Source organism: Mustela putorius, unplaced genomic scaffold (genome assembly GCF_011764305.1).
Source record: "Mustela putorius furo isolate JIRA1106 unplaced genomic scaffold, ASM1176430v1.1 tig00000107_pilon_pilon_pilon, whole genome shotgun sequence".
In the NCBI taxonomy this organism is placed as follows: Eukaryota; Metazoa; Chordata; class Mammalia; order Carnivora; family Mustelidae; genus Mustela; species Mustela putorius.
In genome coordinates, this window is record NW_025421284.1 from 4,720,855 (window position 1) to 4,733,531 (window position 12,677).

The 12,677-nt window shown below is 64.1% G+C and overlaps 1 protein-coding gene across 4 annotated transcripts in view; it reads left to right on the forward strand.

Moving 5' to 3' along the window:
* Positions 1–12,677, forward strand: part of LPCAT1 (lysophosphatidylcholine acyltransferase 1) — a 45,713-nt gene that overhangs the window by 9,952 nt on the left and 23,084 nt on the right. For 3 of the 4 annotated variants that reach the window (XM_013064473.2, XM_045089199.1, XM_013064470.1), the window contains exon 2: positions 8,080–8,222. In XM_013064473.2, coding sequence (XP_012919927.1) covers positions 8,089–8,222 — 134 coding nt within the window. In that variant the 5' untranslated portion in view covers positions 8,080–8,088. Of the gene's footprint in view, positions 1–5,123; positions 5,358–8,079; positions 8,223–12,677 lie in introns of those variants that run through there. The other variant, XM_013064468.2, reaches the window with a different exon arrangement.

Genomic DNA, 12,677 nt, shown 5'->3' on the forward strand with positions numbered 1-12,677 from the left:
TGCGCCCGGACGGGGTCCTAAGGCTCTGATGTGGAGAAGCCTGCGTGCTGTGGACGGAGGCGCTGCTTCGAGATTGGAGGAGAAAAGAGCTGTTCTAGCAACACTCTGGGGACTTCTGGATCTCAGTGGGAGAGCTGGGAAGAGCTCGTACGCAGCCGTGAGTGTGGTCCTGGCAGGAGATGGTCTTCAGCCACGCAGGTGGACTCACAGCGTCCAGGACCAGGGGCAGGAAGACCAACATTCACATGTCCGCGAGAGGAAGGCCAGGGAGTCCGGACTTGAGTCGGACACAGGATTAAAGAGTGACGGGTCACACCGCCGAAGGCCGGCTGCTCCAGAAACAAGAGGCCCCGCAGACGGGCCGGCTCCTGGCAGCTGTCCCCACCTCCCCACGCCACCCACACCGCGGGGCTCGGCCTCGCCCTGCGCGCCGTCTCTCCGTAGAAAGGAGCCTTTCCAGCCAGCAGCCGCGTGTGACAAGAGGGTGACGCTCGCGGCCGCCATTGGGAACGCCTCTCTCTGTCTTTCCTTTCCGACTCGGAGACGGTTTGCGTCCCAACATGTTCAGAAAAGGTGTTTTGCTGCTGGAGGGGAGCCGTGGGGGTCCCAGCAAACCAGCCGGGCTTGCGCCTGCGAAGTGCTGAGTCCAGACCTGATGCTCTTGGACGCCCCAGGCTGTGGGGACGGGAGTGTGTGCCGGGACGTCCCAGCCGCGGCACTCGGGGGCAGCTGCTGTTCTTGAGAAAGAAGACGCGTCGAGGTGTCTGTCTGGTCGCCGCGTCGGGAGGGAGGGGCCCAGTAGGCAGGAACCAGGGCCACGTCTACAGAGCCGCTCCGCACCCACGCTGGGCTGAGGGCCTTCAGGCCGTGGCTGCCCGGTTTCAGAAGGTTCTCTGTTCTAAGTCTGGATTTTTAAAACAACTTGCTTTAAATTTTTAAAATATGTAACAGCCAGAGAGAAAGACGGATTCCGCAGGTACGGTGTTCTTCTGTTTCTCTCCTGCGGGAGTCTTTGCAGAATCCGTGAGGCTTATCTGTCGTCTCGTGGGCAGAGCCGGGGGGACCAGCCCAGCCTCCCAGGGAGCCGTTTGAGGCCGTCCCAAGACCCAGCCCCAGAGAGCAGGGTGCCCCTCCAACCCCGGAGGCCCAGCACGGGCTTGTTCCTGCCCCCCAGACCCAGACCCCAGCTGGCCTGTGCGCCACCCGTCTGTACCTCGCTCTGCCTCGGGGCACACACGGGACGGGGCAGGCTGACTGATTGGGGCTAGTGGATTCTCTCTGTCGTATTGGCCCCAGAGCCACAGCCCTGCAGGGATGTCCCTCCGACTGCAGGGCCATGGGTCCACTCCATCGTGCTGCGGGCATCTGGGCCGGGAACACCACCGAGTGCCCAGAAGGCTGGCACTTCCCCTCCTCGGCCTCAGGAGCCCATCCTCGTGGGTGCGGGCGGACCCGCAGTCAGAACACCATGGGTCCTGTCCACTTTGGATCTGAGCACCCTCCGTGCTGGTCCCTCCGGGGCCCCGTGCTCACTTCGTGGGTAGCACCCCCACTGGTCAGGCCCCAGGCACCCCCACACCTGTTAGCGACTGTCCACCTTCCACACGCTCACGTAGTGCATGGCCCGTGGCCATCCTGGAAACTCGTGCCTTTCAGATGTTGTCATCCAGCTGGCGGGAAGGTAGGAGTCCTGGTCTGTCCTTCCGTCTCTGAGTCACCTCGGGACCTGCCCTGGTACGCCGAGGAGCGGGAAGCCCTTCCCTCTGGTGCGGCTGGCACCTGTCCCACAGGCGACCTTTGGCTCACTGTCCCCTGCTGGTGTCCCAGGTGACGTCCTGCTCTGCTGCTACCAGCAACGCCCACGCAAGCCGCTCCGCGGGGAGCTGGACTGGGGCTGCCAGCCAGCCAGGTGCGCCCACGTGGGCCGGTCCCCAGCCGTCCCCCGCGGGGCAGAGGGCCCAGCACACGGCACGCGGCTTCTTGGGACTGGACTGGCCAGAGCTGTCGTTGTTCCCTGACCTCTGCCAGAGCCGGGGGGCCCAGGGCTTGGCATCAGCCTCCTCGTGGCGACGCCGCTGAGCTCCGGCTGTGAAACACGTGGGGCTGGTGCCCGTGCCGTCGCTGGGGGAGGGAACACGGGTTCTTCGTCACCCGCGCCCCAGCGGGGTCTGCGGTGACAGGGTGGTCGGAGCGCTGCCGCGCGAGCAGTTTTCAGCCGCTGCCTGGGCTCCAACAGCCCGGCTCCGTCCCCCGCGGCCCGCGGGCGCTCCCGTTGTCTCTGACCCCACGGAATGCGGTTCTCCGTGACGAACTCGTCTGTGTCTCCGCAGCCTTTGGAACGGCGATGATTATTCTCATCCACGGGAAAGCACTCCGGCCCCGGAACACCCCCTCCCCATGGCCTGCCCACCGCCGTGCCGAGTGCCGCGAGGGCAGCCGTGCCACAGGGCCCGGTGCTCGCCGTGTGTTCTGACTCGGCCCCCCGGGCCTTCAGGCTGCTGACCGCGTTCCTGGCAGGGCCGTCACCGTGACAACCCCCTTCGCCGCGCTCCCACAAGTACCTCCTACCAGCAGGTGCTGAGTCGGCATCTTGCACAGCTTGGGGGGCCCTTGATGGCACCAGGCCCGTGTATGCTCTGGGGGTGCACAGCATCTGGGTCGTGGCTGGTCCATCCACTCCCGGCAAGGACCCGTGTTGCCGCAGTGACCCAGTGACTGTTGATGGCGTGGGTGAGACACTGGGGACCCGAGTGCACTCCAGCGTCCTCTGTCTCCTACATAGTGCGTCAGCAGCTGCGTGTTGTGAAACCCCAGACACTGGGACAGCTGGCACAAAGACGAGGTGAGTGGGCAGAGAGGAGGGCGTGACCACCAGGTGCGTCTGAGCTGGGCTCTGTGACCAGAGGGGCCTTCGGTAGAGAGTTCCAGAAGACGGCCCGCTGGTGAACTCACTGCACTCAGTGAATGTGTGACATCGGATCTGGAAGATCGGAGACACGTGGGCTTCAGCAACAGACGCTTCTGTCCCCCGGTCCTAGAGACTGGACACCCCGTCTCCAGCCTCCTCCCGAGGCCTCGCTCCTGGGTGTATAGACGCCGTCTCTTCTAGGAGCCGTCTGCGTGTGTCTGTGACCTGATGTCTTCTCGGAAGGACACTTGCCGTGTGGAATCAGGGCCGCTCTAGTGACCTCACTTTACCTGAATCCCCTCTGAAAGGCCCTGTCTTTCAGATGCACCCGTTTCTGTTGGCGTGTGCTGTGTCTCCTCCACGTGGGGTGGGGGGGTGTGCGGGACACTCCTGGGTCCCCCCTCGGCTGCCCTGTGGGGTGGTCTCATGACCACATGGGCCGGCGTCACACTCAGGAGCCCACGTCCCTCCAGAGGTGACCAGTGAGGCGGGGTGTGTGCAGACGTGCGCGTGCGCCCGGGGCGTTGGACGCAGGGTGTGAGCACCCGTGAGCTTCCCATCAGTGTGACGATCTTACCGGTGCTCAGACTGTTGTGTGCCGGGGGGGGTCCAGGAGGGCTCCTGAGTCCGGGGACCTTTGTCCCCTTCCTGCTGTCCCCGGTCACCCTCCACGTTTTCTGCCCCAGCCCGGAACAGCTTCTCCCAGGAGTCCTGGCTCCTTTGGGCAGGAAATGGTGTTGAGAGCCCACAGGCTGCTGTGACAGGCCCCCTGCAGCGGGACCCCCACCAGGGCCTCCTGGCGGAGCGTGCCACAGGAGATGCTGCTCCGGGACACAGGAACCGTCAGCTTGCGTGTCCGTGTCTGGGTAAGCCCCTCCTGACGGACCACGTGTCGCAGCCAGCTTCCACGGAGCGTGACCTCACTCAGCCGGGGAGCCTGCATGCAGGGCCTCCTAGAAGGGGCTTGTAAACCCTCGGCTCGCAGGAGGGGCGACCCCGGGTTTATGTGACCTGGTGCCCTTGAGGGTGGCCGGGCTGCTGAGGGGCAGTGAGGCCACAGCCTTCAGAGCTCTGTGGAGGGCGCGGGCCCCACGCCCCCAGCCTCTCCTGCTTGGTCTGCAGCGAGCACCCCTCCCGCATGCATGCCTGCTCTGCCCCGGCCCCGCCCAGGGCCATCACCGGGAGCGCGGCCCACATTCCCCCTCCCCAAGGCCCCTGTCCCCCCGCCCCTGCCTGCGTCTCCAGGGACTGCCGGCCACCCGTCCCTGCCAGTACGGATCACCTGCGGCTGCTGACCACCTCGCGGCTCCACGAGGGGCTTCTGTGGGAGTGGATGTTGGGGGCTGTCCCTGCCCCCCCCCCAAGCCGGGGGGTTGTCCGAGTCAACCCCCAGACCCAGAAGAGCTGGGTCTTTGGGTTGTGGGAAATGGATCCCTGCCCTCTCCCAAGGGGACCCCCTGCCTCTCTACAGGTTCCCTCCCGGGGACCGTGATACTGGGGCTCCGTGATTCCGCGGGCTTGCCCTCCAGGCTGGCCGAGGAGCAGAGGTGCCCGCGGCTGCCTCAGGGACGGCGGCACCGTGTCCACCGGGCTGTAATCATGGTGCCCGTGAGCTCTCAGCAGGACTGCCTACAGGCAGCCGGGCCGCTCCCCGTGCTCTGCTCCGTGCCCTGTTTTCCAGCCCAACAGGACTTTCTCCCAACGTCTTTGCGGTGACTGTGGTCTTTCTGCAGCCCCAGCACACTTGAGAATGTCCACGTGGCTGACACAGCATCCCTGGCTGTTGTCCCGAGGCTGGAAACACTGAGTCGGCTCAGACAGGCTGAGGGGCAGGGCCGGTGTAGGCAGGGTGTGCTGGACGGTGAGAGTGCCAGGAGGCCAGCGGCCAGGCCACAGAGCCCATGAAGACAAGTGGACCAGGAGGTGTAAGCAGGAGAACAGGAAGGTCCACCCCAGGGGCAGCTTAGAGCTCAGAACAAGTGGTCAGAGCCCACAGAAGATTCTAGAAGGGGCTGCATGAAGCCTTCCGTGTCCTGCCTCTCCTGCAGATAGTTTCCCCTCCTCCAGGGCCAGGCTGAGCCCAGCGTAAACGCATAGGCCCTCTCTTTGCCCAGAGGTGAAGGCAGAGCCCTGGGGTCCCGGGGAGCAGCCCAGGCAGGTCCCCCGCACCCCGTGTGCTCCCGAGGGCATTCACCTCCCCCAGGCAGTTCACCTGGCACTCGGCGAGTGTATGTCTGTAGAGCCGCTTCCTGCCCCAACCCGCAGGCCAAGCCACAGCAGTTCACTGGAGGTCTGTGACTCTCAGACCACGTTGCGTGTCCAACTGCCCTCATGGGGGGCGTGTCTGCAGAGGGTTGTGGCCTGCGATGGTCGCTCACGTGTCCTTTCCCTGCTGGCTGTGAAGCTTGGAAACCCGACTGTTCTCCTGGGTGCACGTAAGAGCAGGCACGTGAGTGTTTCATCGAGGGCTGAAGGTGGCCATGTTCTGTGTCCTATGGGGGATGGCCAAGTCAGCCCTGTGGCTGCCGGCCTGCCTACGGGGACGTATGTAGTTAACTAAGCCACGTGAAGAGCACTGGGCAGGTCCAGGTCGCGCTTTCCTGGCACTGCCTTCCTGGGAGCCCTGAGCTCCCCTCGGAGCCCTGACCCGGTCCGTGGTTCAGAGATGCACGGGGTAGGACGGCCGTCGCGAGCTCTCCTGGCGCCGGTGCGGTGCCGTTCTGTGGCACACACCGTCCGGGAAAGGGAGTGGCTGGTGTATGGTTGGTGGAAGAGCGCGCCGGCCAGCCGGGCTTCCTGCTGCACCTGCCGCGTGGGACCGACCTTCTGAGACCTTCCGTCCGCGTGCTTGCTCCGCCGGCACACGAACCCAGCCGGCAGCGGCCACCAGTCGTCTAGCTGGTGACGTGACCATGCGGCTGGAGTGCTGCTCCGAGAAGGTCTGTGTTCTCTGCGCGCCTGTGCAGAGAAGCACATCAGAGGATAACACGAGGGCCTTTACCTCAAGAAGTTAAAAGAGGCGTTAGAGTCGGCTCGTGGAGAGAGACGTCTCACGGTAGAGACACAAGTACGTGCCCCAGCGGCTCTGTAAGCGGATTAACATTCTGGAGAGTCGCCGAGACACGGGTGACAGCAAGTACGCGGCGTGGCAGGGCCGGGTTGTGCTAAACGCCAGGAGGAGGCAACAGGCGGCTTCGCTCCGTTACCTTGAAAACGCAGCGGGGAAGTAATGGGCAGAAAAAGATTTGGGACTTTTACGGAGGATTTTCTCTGACAAAACCCCTGAAATGAATTCAGGCAGAAATAGAAAATCTAGATAAATAGTTTAAAAAAAAAAAAAAAAGAAAAGAAAAAACCAGCCCTGGGATAGTGTATCTTGGGAGAAATTGCCTGGAGAAGCTGGCTCCCCGGTGCACGGAGGTCCCCGCTGGGTCCGCCCAGAGGGAAGCCGAGGCCAGGCCTGCCCCAGACGTGCCCCTGGACGTGCGCTCGCAGGCGAGCTCCACAACTCCGGAGAGAAAAGATTCCCCAGTGGGTGGCCTGCCGGCCCGTCACCGAGGCCTCACGGAGGAGCCCTGTGGGTGTGGCGTGTCGCGCGCGTGTGCTGAGTGAGTGGGAGCAGTGTCGTCCCCCGCTCGACGCAGGAGGGACAGTGGCTGAAGCTCAGCTCGCTCACGGCTACAGCAAACACCACTCCCGAAGCCGGGGGGTGGGTAGATGTTCTCGTCCGCCAAGACGTGTGCTACAGCCCAGAGGAAGCGCTCAGTTGACAGGAAACGTCCCCAACGTCCCCCCGCAAGACAGATCTGCTGTCGCTGCTGCTGCCCGGCCCGGAGGCTGTGGCCCCGGGTGGTGACCGGGACTGGACGGGGAGGGGTGGGGGTGGCCACCCAGCTTGCTGTCCCCTGCCGGTCACGGGGAGGTGCCACGTGTGGCGGCCCGGACCCCACATGACCCAGAGTGTCAGATGAACGCTGGGCTTTCAAGATGGTGTGAAAAAGTGTGAAATACCTCATTTGTAATTCTTGTGCTGAGTCTGTGCCGAGACAAGGGTACTTGCAGTACGTCGGTGCCACATTAACTCCTTCTCTTTTCCACACGCGGCACTAGACCGTCGCAACTTCACACCTGCTTGCGCCGTGTGCCGGTCTCCACAAAGGACCCAGCAGAGTCCGCAGAGGGTCCGTGGGGCCCGTCGGTGACGCAGGAGCGGGTGACAGGCGCGCGGCCGTGGGGCCCCTGGGCCTGGGCCAGCCGGGCAGCCGGGAGGCGTCACCGCGCACCTTCTCTTGGCCTTTGCTGTACTTCCTGCCGCAAAACCCACATGTCTGAAGTGTGTGTTTTCGCAAATATATAAATTGTGTCTGTTGATCGTAAATCCCTTCCAAGTTCTAAGTCCTGTGCCCTGCCCCAGCCCTGTTTTCTGACCCTCGCGGGATACCCCTGCCCACGCACCCCCCTGTTGAGCAAGGGCCGCGCCCTGGGCTGGGGCAGGCGCGGCGTTCCGCGTGGGCCTGGGCCGGCTTCCCACGCGGGGCGCGGAGGTCGGGCTCCATGGTGACCTGGGCCGGCTTCCCACGCGGGGCGCGGAGGTCGGGCTCCGTGCTGACCTGGGCCGGCTTCCCACGCGGGGCGCGGAGGTCGGGCTCCATGGTGACCTGGGCCGGCTTCCCACACGGGGCACGGAGGTCGGGCTCCGTGCTGACCTGGGCCGGCTTCCCACGCGGGGCGCGGAGGTCGGGCTCCATGGTGACCTGGGCCGGCTTCCCACGCAGGGCGCGGAGGACCGGTTCCGTGCTGACCTGGGCCGGCTTCCCACGCGGGGCGCAGAGGTCGGGTTCCGTGCTGACCTGGGCCGGCTTCCCACGCGGGGCGCGGAGGTCGGGCTCCATGGTGACCTGGGCCGGCTTCCCACGCGGGGCGCAGAGGTCGGGTTCCGTGCTGACCTGGGCCGGCTTCCCACGCGGGGCGCGGAGGTCGGGCTCCATGGTGACCTGGGCCGGCTTCCCACGCGGGGCGCGGAGGTCGGGTTCCATGCTGACCTGGGCCGGCTTCCCACGCGGGGCGCGGAGGACCGGTTCCGTGCTGACCTGGGCCGGCTTCCCACGCGGGGCGCGGAGGACGGTTCCGTGGTGGCGGACTCGGCAGTGACCTCAGCTCTGTTGTTGCAGGTGGTGCTCATGTCGCTGACGCTCTTCCCGCTGCGGCTGCTGCTCGTCGTGGCCACGATGCTGCTGGCCTGGCCCTTCACGTTCTTGGCGTCGCTGCGCTGCGTGGACGGGGACCCCGAGCAGCCCCCGGCCGCCTGGCGCAAGTGAGTCCCTCGTGGGCAGCCTCTTGGAAGTGGCCCTCCGTCCTCCCACAACGTCTCCCGTCTGGGAGGCCGTGGCGGGTCGGGGTGGCCGGTCCCGTTCGCTAGCACCCGCTGCCCCCATCCCGCTCTGAGGGGTCCTCCAGGGTCCCGCAGGCGACGTGGCCGCTGCCGCCGCACCCTCGGCACCGAAGCTCCCCACGTGTTCCCACGCCCCCAGCCCCCGAAGGCTGCATGTCAGCCAACATGTGTCCCGTGTGCCGGTCTGGTCTCTATGGGCTCAGGTGTCCCCTTGTCCCCCCGTGGACCCAGAAGTTCCCTTGTGGCTACGTGTTGAGTAGCTGGAAGGCCACATTCTGAATGCATCTTTTCTTACGGCTCATTTGAGAGCGCGCGTGTGCACGTACGTGTGCGCACAAACAGGGAGGGGCAGAGGAGGAGAAAGAACCCCGAGCAGGCTCCCTGCTGAGCCCAGAGCTGGGTGCGGGGCTCCGTCCCAGGACCCTGAGACCATGACCTGAAGCAGAGCCCTGCGTCCAACGCTCAGCAGACCAGGTCACTGGGCACCCACGTTCTGAGCACACCGTAGCTGGAGACACAGCGTGGGCCTCAGAAGCTTCTCTCAGAGTGTCCCCTCGCTCCTCCGTGAAGCTGCTCGTGAACCAGAGCATCCGCCGTCGCTGAAGAAAGCGCCAGGAGGCAAGGACCCTGATAAGTATCTCTGGCGTCTCAGAAGTTGTCGTTCTGTTGAAAGCCGCCCGCTGTCCGCACCTCTCGTCACCCTCTTGGGGTCCTGGAACAGTTGACGCAGGAGCAGAAACGGCAGCCTCGCGCAGGGCTCCCTCTCCCCAGGCCACCCCCGGCCGCTGCCCGGTTTACACACAGTTTCACTGGCGCTGAGCCCCTCGGACACAGACGCTGTGTGGCCCACAGAACCCAAAACATTTGCTCCCGGCCCTTCATGGGCTTAGCAGATGGGCTCAGACCTCCTGGGCCTAGGAAGCGTGTGGCCGGCAGGAACACGGTGCCCCGCAGAGGCAGGTGGGACCTGGCACTGGCCCTTGAGGCCGGTTCTGTGGACGTGCACCTGCCCTGGGCACACGTGACCGTCACATGTGCAGCAGAGATGGAATTTCGAGTCATGGGTTTGCCCGTGAGCTCGAGCCCGCGAGGAGTGTGCATGGCCCTGACCGGGAGCCCGCACGGTGGGTCCTGGTGTGCACCCCTCCCTGTGTTCACGTGCTTAGACCACGTCAGAGTCCAGTGCACCACGGTCTTCCTCCCTGGGAGACCCGAAGGCAGGCCGTGATCCATTCCCATGCCAGCTCCAGGGTGGCACCTGGCCTAGGGGTGCTAGCACGTGGGTCGGGAGTGAGGGAGTGAGTGTAGGGGTGAGGGGGAGAGGGACTGAGTATTGGGAGAGAGAGTGGGCGTGGGTCAAGGGAGGAGAGAGTGAGTTGGGGGGCCGGAGAGGGGGAGGGGCGGGTCCTGTCGGCGGTGGCCCCCCCGGGCGCTGGGGACATCACCGGCTTCCAGTGCTCCTTCTGGCTTGTTCAGATTCCTTAATTCTCTGTGACGGACATGCTTTACCTTGAGGATTTTCTTAAATGTTTTAATCCTAAAATATGAGTTTAGTGTCAAATATATAATCCAGCAAAATAAACCTGGACCAGAAGGAATCAGAATTTCGGTCTTGCTAGTTGCGGATCTGTAGCTGGAGAATTTTTGACTGATGACGGATCTAAGAGTTCGGGGTCTGGTGATAGGGCGGCCGTCCCTCCGGCACTGGTCTGCTCCCCTCCTCTGCTCCCTCCTGCCTGGGCTCCCTCCTGCCTGTTCACGCACCCCCTGCGGATTCTCTTTGCCAAGTGCGGACTCCGGGCTGGACTCCGTTGCCCCCGGGCCGGCTCCGTGCAGCTCTGCTGGGCTCGGTGGATGATACGGGGGCCGCCAACTGGCGCCCACGGCCCGGCTCCCCAGGTGCCGCGTGTGCCTATAGTGTGCGCCCGAGCGGCAGACTTCAGGGCAAGATATGGACGCGTCTCAGGGTTCGTGAGAGCTCTGGGTGTCTGCATGTGAGGGGACCGCACAGTGCTGTGTTCACGTGTTTAGGTTGTGCAAGCCTGTGTACATGCCTGTGCGGGTGTGCGGGCCTGTGTGCAGTGCCTTCCGTGAACACGTGTGTCTGTGTGTGGGGGCGAGTGTGGGCGTGTGCATACATGCACGTGTGTGAGTGTTGTGTGCATGCAAAAGTGCATCATGTGTGCAACCATGTATGTGCACATCTGTGTCCACGAGGGACACGTGTGTGTGCGCACACGGATAGACAGGCTGCTGGTGGGGCGCGAGCCATACGCCCTCGAGGTCTCCGTGCAGCAGTATTTTTCAGGAACTCCACGCGCTGCCCTGCCCTGGGTCAACACAGAGTGCCTTCAAGGAGAGCAGGGTGACATGTGCCTGACGCGGGGACCGGCGAGGCGGGCGGAAGAGGGCTTCGGAACAACAGGTTTCGGCGTCCGCAGGCTGGGACGGAAGAGCCCTCGTGGGGTCCGGTGGGAGGCGTGGGGCCGCGCTGGGCAGGGCCGGGCGGACTGGAGTCGGTGATGTCCCGGCCGGGAGGATTTGTGCTGGAGGCGTTCGTGTCACTCAGACGTCTTAAGATAAAAGCCTCCGGTTCTCGATGAAAGGAAGAATGAGACAATCCCACAAAGACATATACTCGGAGTTCCTTCCAAACGACAAATGACTGTACACCCCAGAGCGTCTTGCAAACCTGACCAGCGGCCGGCAGTGTCCTCTGGCGGCTGCCCCTCGGCTCACGTGCTTAGAGGGTGTCGCAGCTCCAGCCACTGGAACCACGTGCCACAGGCTGGGGGCCTAAACGACAGAAGGTTCCGGAGGCTGGCAGTCGGGAATGCGCGTGCCGGCAGACGGTGCCCCCTCGCTGGGCTCCCCTGGCCCCCAAGGAGAGCTCTGGGCTCCCTCCTGCCAGGAAACCAGTTCCCTCGCGCCGTGACCTCATTTAACCTTCTTTCCAGCTACAGTCAGACTCTTGCTTTGCCTGTATTAGTACAGAATGGTGAGCCCTGAGCCTCCCAGCTCTGACCCCCTCGTGGTCTCGCCAGCTTGCTGGGGTCACGCTGTCCCCCCAGAGGGTCCCGGAGCCCCCGGCTCCTCACGTGTCCCTTTTCTGCCAGGTGCAGTGCTTTCCTGCACGCTTTTTGGGCATGATCTATCTCCGGGGCCTGGTTTGGGGGTTTTCTTTCTTTTTTTCTCGTTTTTCCCTCCCAAGATTTCCTGGAGTGTAGGTTTTGTCTCAGAAAGAGGACAAGCAGGAGAAACTCAGGTGCATTTCTGAATGTGTCTTCGTGTGTCTTCGCTCTCCCCTCAATGCTGATGGGGAGCTGGTCTGGGCAGAGAACCACGGATTCCAGATCTTACGGCCCCAGAGTCACAAAGCTGCCGGCAGCTTCGGCGGTGCTGCTCAGGGAGTCTGCTTGGTACTCGCTGCGAGTTGGGGACCCTTCTCTCTTCCCCCCGGAATCGGATCAGTTTTCCAAGGAAATCGTAGGAGTCTGTCGTCTCGTCTGGAGTTCGTTCTGCTCCCTGAAGAGGTGCTGAAGGTCTGTCTGTCTTCAACTGTAAGAAACTGTTCTCTTCCTGTCTGCACTGCTGACCTTTTTCTCCGGCACGTTCCGGAGACCTCCAGCCTCCCCGGGAACAGGCTCCTGGGGGCCTGGATACTGGATCGCTCAGAGTGTGTTCTTATTCTCGGCCGCTCCTCACGGCGCCCCGGCCCGGGTTCCGGAACAGCCTGAGGAGAGCGTGGACGCCCAGCCTCCCTTCTGGTACTTGCCACTTCATGTCCTCACGCCAGAGTCTCTTCTCTGCCGCGTGGCTGGTCATGCTGGCGTCTCGGGTCCAGGGTGCCCCCCGGGTGACGAGCAGGGGAGGCAGGAAGGGCCGGCAGTCCCTGCTGGTGCGTGTGGATTGTCTCCCGCGTCACCGCTCCTGGGAATCACTCCGTGAGCCCCTCGGGCTTGTCACTGGCCACCTCGGCCGCAGATGGGCTGACGGAGGCGGAGGTGTCAGGCGGGCTACGGTCCACGCAGGCATGGTTCTGAGGCCTGTGTCCACGTCTGCAGGCTGCAGGGCCTCACCGGGACTGGGACTCCTCCGAGCCCCCCGAGAGTGTCCTTGGGCGTCCGAGCCCCCGAGAGTGTCCTTGGGCGTCCTGTGCCCCCGAGAGTGTCCTTGGGCGTCCGAGCCCCCGAGAGTGTCCTTGGGCGTCCTGTGCCCCCGAGAGTGTCCTTGGGTGTCCGAGCCCCCGAGAGTGTCCTTCGGGGTCCTGCGTCCACTCTCTGCTCCCGTTTCTGTTTCATGCGGTTTGGCCTTTGACCTGGGGTGGGGGTGCCTCTCACGGGCACACCGGGATTTGGTCCACACTTACGAGTGGCT